General features: G+C 52.4%; 1 protein-coding gene across 2 annotated transcripts in view; it reads left to right on the plus strand.

Annotated features, from left to right (window-relative positions):
• The window catches only part of ABCC1 (ATP-binding cassette, sub-family C (CFTR/MRP), member 1), a 131,144-nt gene that overhangs the window by 102,166 nt on the left and 20,361 nt on the right, over positions 1 to 8,617 (plus strand). Inside the window, exons 20-22 of one of the 2 annotated variants that reach the window (XM_010839896.1) lie at positions 2,577 to 2,603; positions 5,367 to 5,457; positions 7,394 to 7,526. In XM_010839896.1, coding sequence (XP_010838198.1) covers positions 2,577 to 2,603; positions 5,367 to 5,457; positions 7,394 to 7,526 — 251 coding nt within the window. The remainder of the gene's footprint in view (positions 1 to 2,576; positions 2,604 to 5,366; positions 5,458 to 7,393; positions 7,527 to 8,617) is intronic. The other variant, XM_010839897.1, reaches the window with a different exon arrangement.

Genomic DNA, 8,617 nt, shown 5'->3' on the forward strand with positions numbered 1-8,617 from the left:
GGGTCGGGAGCGGGGGGTCGGGGGGCTACTGACTCCCTCCCTGGCAATATGCCTTATCCTGTTTCTAGGAGACTTTCTATTTGTTGGCAAAGAGATTGACAAAGTGGTTCATTAACCTTTGTACCTGGAAGGTATAGAACATTTTTATTTACTCTGGTGACTTTATTAGGAACCTAAAACCTAGAATGGCAGTTTGCAAACATTTGTGCCTCCTGGGGACACTTGGCAATGTCTGCAGATGTGTTTGGTTGCATAACGAGGGAGGGGGGCACCCCTGGCATCTTATCAGGAGAGACCAAGGATGCTGCTAAACACTCTGCCATGCACAGGGCAGGCCCCTCTGCCCTGCCCCTGCCACCCCCCAGGAGCAGAGAATCACCCCGCTACGATGTCAGTGGTGCCGAGGGTGTGGAAGCCGCTCTGCTTTGACTTCTTTCTGCCCAGGCTCTTCCTTTGTTATCTTGGGAGAAAGACCTTGACTCCAGCAATGTGACCGATTTTCGAAACCTTATTCCAGTCTTATTCTCTCAACCTTGTCACTCAGTCGTTTTCCCCTCTTTTCCGTATTTTTGCTGAACTTTTTTTAACCTGATTATAAAATCAATATGTGCTGCTTGTAGACCACGGCGAACGCTAGAAAAGCTCCAAGAAGCAGCAAAAAGAACGTGCTTCAGCTCTCCCACCGCCACGAGGGGAGCTGCCCTGGCGTTTGGCCTGTTTCCCACCTGTCGTTTTCGTTTAGGACCCTTTTCCTCGGGTGCGTTTTTGTCGCCAGTTTTCCTGCCCCTCTTTTTTGTTTCTTTTCTTCACACTAGGTCCCAGGTGCCTCCCCTTGCTGCAAAAGTCAGTCGTAAGCTCCGAACAGCAGCTGGAGAGCCCGTCAGACTGACGGCTCATTCCTCCCCTCTGTCCTCAGCGTCCGTGTTTCTTCCCCTTTTGAGTCTGAAGAACTTGCAGGGCTGAGGCGGGAGGCTCGGGCCGGGTGATGCAGCCAGTCGATTCCGTTTTTGGTCAGAAACCCGGCATTGCCTGTAGAGCAGTGACTTGAATTCTTCCCTCAAGGGGGAAGCTTGCCTGCTGGCTCTTGCCCAGGCAGAGTTCCAGAACCTTCTTGAGAATAAACAGCGAGCCTGCGAGGTGCCAGCCTTGAGGATGAGCGGCCAGCCGAACACACGGCCCAGGCAGCGCTTGTGTGGTTCAAGGGCCAGGAGGTGCCTGGTTACCAGCATCACAGCCCCGTCCCCTGGTGCTCGGAAGCCCTCAAGGGAGAGCCCGTTGGGTTATAAGTCTTATGTCTTTGCTTCTGGATTATTTTACGTGATCCTCCCTCTCCCAACTCCCCCACCCCCGCACCATTCATATTTTCTCCTTACCTGGCTTTCTGTTTCTCTGTAGCATTTAATGCTGCCTCACGGTAAATTCTGGATCTGCTACCTTATAGTCTCTTTCTCTCCCTTGGAATCCAAGCTCTGTGAGGGCTTTTGGTCACCTCTGTGTCCCCAAGACTGAGAACAGTGCCTGGCACATCACAGATACACAGAGAGTGTGTTTAAATAAGTGAATGAATGAGTTACATCTTTATTATTTAAGGCATGTCCTGCGTAATGGTTGGACAATAACACAGCTGTGTGTATACCCCAGATTGGGAACAACTGTGAGCTGATTTTACACATTTCTCTCAGGGCTGGTTCAGAAACCAGCTTTGTGGACTTGGGCTATGACATGGCATCACTGTGTCTGATACGGTGCCTCTTCCGGCATTGGAAGGTCATCTCTGCTTGTTCACGTGGCCATTCATTTGTTAATCTGTCCATTTGCTTCTCTGCTGTGTGCCACGGGGACATCTGGTACTTGAGCTACCGTGTGGAATGGTGCCCCATGGATTGTGCAGTGCACATCCTGTGCAACCCCACATGGCCATCAGATGCACAAAGTGCTGGGAATAGAGTGGTAGATAAGACCTTGGAAAGCGTTGGAGACAAACGCTAAGTAATCAAGGGCATCACGGTGCTAAACATGTGAAGGAGGTGAGCCTGGGGAGTTGGAAGGACCCTGAGATGGGTCCCTGTCCTAGCCTGGGAAGGTCCAAGATGATATCTGAGCTGAGTCACCACCCCTTCCCCCTTCTCTCTACGTGGAACTGGCTCAGAGCAAGGTGCTCGTGCCCTTGAAGAAGCAAAGACTGTGGACTGGCTAGGGGCCTGTGCCACCTCCTGGCTGGCACGCCTGCCCTTCACACTGTAATACTTTCTCTCTCTCTCCCTCTGCTGCCTGGAAAACAGGCGTGAAGACAGAAGGTCAGTCTGCATTTTTCTAGCTTGTCTTATGTTTGAACACTTACAGCTTTTAGAGAAGGGAGCCGGCCCCAGGCAGTACTGTTCTTGTCAGGGATACACCCAGATCACGTGGGATGGGGAAACCGAGGCGCAAATGCAACAGGTCCCTTAGCTGTCCTTGCCCCTCACCTTTAAGGAAAAACATTCATCCACCCTCTCTGGGCATTTAAATGGGGGTCTCACGGGGAGGGTTCTTTTGCCTTGGTTCTTAACACTTTCTTGGGTCTTGTGAATTCCTAGGCATCAACGTGGTGGATGAGGAGGAAGGTCAGTGACAGCGGGTTGGAGTTGGCTGTGCCTGCAGCGCGAGGCTGCACATGACTTGTCTTGCTGCTGCATGCCTGAGGAGGGGCCCTTGAATGTCTGCATTTCCATCCCTTTCCGTCATTCATCCAGCATTTATTGGGCACCTACTGTGTGCCAGCTTTGTGGTTGTCCCTTGGGGATACAGATAGAATCTCCCCATCTTTCACTGGTCAACTGAGTGACCTTGACTAAGCTGTATTGTCGCAGGTCAGATGACCACAGCCAGGGAGCCTTGAAAGAGATCCTGGTTTTGAAATGCCCAGCACCCAGTAGGTAGAAGATGCATGGTAACAGTTTGGTTATTACGATCCCACCCACACCTCCTGGGCATGATTAAGACCCAAGCACAGGGTGATGAGCCCTTCATGGAGTAGCTGCAGGTGCCAGAGGTGGCATGTCTTCTAGAAGAACTTGAGCGGGAAAGGCTGCCCAGTCTTCCTCTAGTGACAGAAAGGCATGAACTGGCCCCAGAGCAGACCCATGCCTCCTGCCTTCCAGAGCCAGCAGTGTGTGGCTGGGGGTTCACACCGAGGCCCCTTTTGACAGCGACTGAAGCTGATTTTGGCCACTTAAACAAGGGTGTTTACCAGAAAGATTCCAAGTAGCAAAAGGAAATCAAAAGCAGACAGCAGAAATCAAAGGCAAAAGTGGATGATCAAGACTTGGGCATTGGGAGCTCTGGACATGAGACTCCTTTGGGGACAGAGCAGTTGTACAGATCTTTGGTCCTTGTGGAGCCACCACTCAAGTCCTCTGGGGGAGGGGTCCTGATGGGCTGACCTTCGGCAGGTTCCCCCTTGGCTGGGAAGCCTGGGCATCCTGGGAGACAGGTCTGGGAGACTGGGGAAGTGGGCAAGTCCCCTGCAAAGAACAGGACGATGCAGCACACACATTCCCTTTCTCCTCCTGGGACTCACGGTCCCTCCCTTGCAGACGAAGGTTTTCCAGCTGCCCCAATTGGTGTATCGCCAGTGGGCTAATCGGGTTTTGATGAAGAGGCCACCATGGAGACCACTGTAAGGACCTCCACTGCCTGTGAAGCAGGAGGGGGGGAGGCTCAGGTTTCCAGAGGGCACCTGGGCAGCTGGGCAGGATGGGGCTCTCTGAAGCTGAAGTACCTGCTGAAAGACGGGGGTCTCTGGGAGTGTTGTAAAGCACCCCCACCCCCGCACAGCGGAAGACAGTCAAGGTCAGGCTTGGGCCCCAGTGCTTTGCATGTGTGTGTGCTCTGTCTGCAGGCTGCTGCATGGGAAGTCCTGCCTGTTATCACTCTTCGTTTTCATTTGTTTTAGTTTTAATTTTTTCCCAATTATAAAAAAGATGCTGATTTTAAAGGAAACATTTAAAGCAGTGATTCTCAGTCGTGGATGTACCCCAGATTTATCTATGGGACAGGTTTAAAAATGCACATAACAGTAAGCACCATGTCCTCTCTTCCATTCACCAAGCGCGGTGTCATTTCTTCCTCCTGCTCATGGGGGCTGGTGCTGCTGTTCCTCCCATTCTGCAGATGTGGAAAGTGAGGCCCAGAGAGGCTCATTGCTTCCCCAGTTCACACAGCTAAGAGGTGAGCGAGCACTTCCCACGCATCCCAGCCCCCTGACTGCTCGCAGCGTGGGGTTGGCCTCCCTGGCAGAGTCGGTGCAGGGACCAGGGCCGGCCCCAGGGGATGATTCACGCACGGCCAAGATTGAGAATCACCGGCTCAGGGCCCCCCATCAGCCCAGGAATGACTCCCAGCCCTGCTTCCTTGCCATCCTCTGTCACTTCCCATGGTTGTTGCCTGAGAGAGTCACTCTTTCTGGATTCTGCTTTAATTCATGTCGCATCAGCATGTTGGTGGGTTCGCTGCTGGCTGTGTATTCATACCCTTTCATAACTTCTCTCCTGCATCCTCTGCCTGGGTCAGCCCTTCGGAGTCTACGTTACGTTCTCTCTCCTGCTCTCTGTCTCCCGGCACCAAAGAGTGAGGAAGTCAGTGCAGAGTGGGCGGTAATAAACATATCCCTGACTTGTCAGAAGATTAAAGGAGATAATGTATTTCAGCAGAGTGCAGCGGCTGACACTGAATAAATGTCAGCCGCTGTCTCTAAGGTGACAGGGATCAGTGTTAATGCTGGGCGGATACTTCCTGGCATTGGAGCAGATATCCGGCTGGTGTGCCCATGGTGCCTGTATCAGTTGTTGAAATAGTTCCGTTTTACTGGGAGAACAGCCACTGCCCCAGCAGTCCCAGGTAACCCCTTACCCCAATCTTCAGGACCTCCCCTTGATCCTGCAACCAATGGGTTAACCGCTTGTCTGGGGGCTCCTGGGACTCCAGTGTCTGATGCCCTTGTCCACAGGAGTTGTTATTTATTTGGGGTTTCACCCCTGTCTGGGATGCTTGGGGACCAGAAAAGTGTGTCCTTTCCCCTGCATGGTTCATTTGTATCCTGACCCATGAGCCAGGCTGCACACAGCCAAGAGACCATCAGCAGAACTGGATTTTGCTGGTCGCTGCTGGCACAGGGTACTTACTCAGGGCTCTTGAGATGGTTGCAAAACACCATCCCTATCCCCAAGAGAGCTGGCCAGCCGGGAAGCCTGTCTGTGGCCGCTGCAAAGCAGATTTTGCCTTCTGAGCTTCCTGGCGGCCAGGTTGTCTGCCATCTCCCCACACGGTGACAGGTGTTGGTGTCCAGCCCTTGAAATCACCATCCACCCCCTCCTCCTTTCTGCCAGGCTTAGCAGGTGTCGGCGGTCCAGGGAAGGAGGTGAAACAGATGGAGAACGGCGTGCTGGTGACAGACACTGCAGGGAAGCAAACGCAGAGGTGAGGCGGAGCAGGCCGGGGGACCCTGTGGATTTTCCCGGCACCACGTGTCTCCCCCTGCCAGCGGGGAGGGAGGAGGAACAGGGTGTCCGCAACAAGGCTCACCGCCAAAAAAAAACCCTTTAGCTTCTGATTCCCTGGCCCCCCCACCCCGAATCCTGGCGGAACCTCACTTCCCAGAGAGCAGAGGCCCAAAGGGGAAGCCTCGTTGTGCTCCTGCCAGGGGGCATGGCTCACACAGGCCTCATGGTTGGATTTAACCATCCGTCTGCACTTCTGACACTCAAGGTCCCTACATGGCGTGGCTCTTTGCTCAAGTCACTCAGCAGGGCCTGGAATTTTGAGGCTATAAGAACCAATAGCCAATTCAAAATAGTCACAGTAACAATAACAGCTGCATTTTATGTGCCATTAGGAGCCAGGTGCAGTGCCAAGTCCTGTATAGTCCATAAACCTGGAGGTAGTTTCTCTCATCTTCCCATTTTACAGGTGGGCAGACTGAGAGCTGTCCACAGGCCATACAGCCAGAGAGAAGCCAGGCTTGACTATTTGAACCCGAGTTCAGCCTCTGAGCCAGTGCTCTTAAGTTTTATGCTTTGGTGCTTTAAAGAAGGTTGCTTTTGGTCAGATCATAGGGTAATTGGAGGAGCGGCATTGACCTGTTGGTGTCTTGGTTTCCTCCGTTGTCGAATGGGGTCTTTGGTGCCCCTGCCGTGTAGGATTGTAGGAAGGCCTCTGTGATATGGCATGTGGGCACTTAGAACCGTGCCGCCTGCCTTCGGCGCTCAGTAAATGCCGCTCAGTTATTATTTAGGTGAGCTGGAGCTGCCTGGGGTTACTTCTTTTGGGGTGGGGGGATTTCACAGACATGGGCTGGGAAGAAAATGAGCATGAGCGTCTGTGCCCCTCAGAACCCTGCCCACAGTCCCCTCCTGGGCCCAGCTGTGTGTTGTACACGGCACACTTCTTCTCTGCTGGGGCAACAGTCAGGGTGTGAGCTCGGCGTGTGTGTGCAGCACTCATAACAGTGCCTCGCCTGGAGCATGCAGGGGGCTGAAGGGTCACTGCCCTGTTCTGTGCAGGCGGCTAGCATAAGGTAAGAATTGGCTGAGATGGGGCAGGCGCCTGCAGGCAGTCCTGGGATGTTGGAGCAGGTGACCACAGGATGCTTGCTGTAGCACACCGTGGGTGGACGGAGCAGAAACACAGAAACTGGGTATTCAGTTTTCTATTGCTATGTAACAAGTGATCACAAGCTTAGTGGTTTGTCATCTCAGTTCCTGTGGGTCGGGGTGTCTGGGCACAGCTTAGCTGGCTCCTCTGCTCAGGGTCCCTCAAAAGCTGTACCCCAGGCATCAGCCAGGCTGGGGTCTCAGCTGAAGGCTCGTCTGGGAAGGATCCTCTTCCAAACGCACGAGGCTTCTGGCAGGACGTGGTTCCTCAGTCCTAACTGGCTGCATCCTGGAGGACCCCTCCGTCCCCAGCTCCCTGGGCCTCTCCCACGTCCACACTCACCGCATCGGGGCAGACAGACAAATGAAGAAGGCAGTAGAGTTGACTACAAGATGGAAGTTGTACGCCATCCCTTTGCTCATGTGGATTTGAGCCGTGTGCACATGCAGACACATATGAACATATACACCCCACGTCGTCCCGCGAGCACACACTTCCCCAGGGAGGAAAGCTCTCTGGGTGATGGTCTGTCATGATCCTCATAAAGCTGATGAGCACGGGGTGGGGATGGAGAGGAGATGCTTTTGGAATAAAATCTGCCTAAAGGAATAGTTCTCCCCTGGGACCCTGGGGCCAGACCCCTCCCGTCTATGAGTCTCCTCTACATAATCAGGAGCGTGAACGAGGCCTGGTGCTTAGGGCAGGGGCACCGACCCTGCCCAGGGCCTTCATCTGGGGGACACAGTGTGCCTTGCTTCCCCAGGCAGCTCAGCAGCTCCTCCTCCTACAGCGGGGATGTGAGCCGGCATCACACCAGCACCGCCGAGCTTCGGAAGCCCGGGCCCACAGAGGAGACCTGGAAGCTCGTGGAGGCGGACAAGGCTCAGACGGGGCAGGTGAGGATGGCGGTCAGGTCGCCGTGCGTCTGCAGGGGCTGGGCCCTGGGCGGGGTGCTGTGGTCATCTTGGCTTACGTCTTCCTCCCCAGGAGGCTTGAAAAGGTACTGTTTTAAGCGCTGGAAACCAGGGTGGAGGGCCAAGGTGACTTGCCACAGGTCACGGCTGGGGAGCAACGGAGCTGGGATGTGAACCCAACACTCAGACTCCAGGGTTGGCATCTGTAGTCTCTGCCTGCCTGACCGCTGCCTCCTTTGAGCAGCTGGGGCCTTGGTGGCCATAGATGACGTGATGCCTTGAATCCAGGCTGCAGCCTCACAAGGGTCAGCTGTGTGTGGGTTGGTTTCAAGTCATCACAGACGCAGCCCTGAAGAACATTAATTGTGTCATCAGAAAAGATTATCTTTCACTTCTTTTTATTTTCTATTTTTGCCCTTATTACAGGCAGATCTTGTTTGATGGCACTTGGCTTTGTTGCACTTCACAAATGCTGTTTTTTACAAATTGAAGGTGTGTGGCAGTCTTGTGTTGAACATCAGTGCCATTTTCCCAGCAGCATTTGCTCACGTTGGGTCTCTGTGCCACATTTTGGTAGTTCTTGGAATATTTCAAACTTTATCATTATTATAGTTTGTTATTATATAAAATATTATATTTGTTATTGTTATACTATGTTGACATTATAATATTTGTGATCTTTGATGTTACTACTACAACTCACCGAAGGCCTAAATTATTATTAGCACTTTTTAGCAACCAAGTATTTTTTAATTAAGGTGTGTGCATTGTGTTTCTAGTCATAGTGCTATTGCACACTTAATAGACTTCAGTATAGCATAAATATAGCTTTTATATGCACCAGGAAACCGGAAAATTCACGTGACTCAGTTTATTGGGATATTTGATTTATTGTAGTAGTCTGGAACCAAGCCTACAAGTGTCTGAGGTGTGCCTGTTGATCAGTGAGAAGGTCTCAGCTGGGGCTTTGTTTTTAATACCTGTCTTAGTCCCTTTGGGCTGCTATTAACAGAAGACCATGGTACAGGTGGCTTAGAAACAACATACATTTATTGCTCATAATTCTGGATGTT

This window comes from Bison bison, unplaced genomic scaffold (genome assembly GCF_000754665.1).
Source record: "Bison bison bison isolate TAMUID 2011002044 unplaced genomic scaffold, Bison_UMD1.0 scf7180017864135, whole genome shotgun sequence".
In the NCBI taxonomy this organism is placed as follows: Eukaryota; Metazoa; Chordata; class Mammalia; order Artiodactyla; family Bovidae; genus Bison; species Bison bison.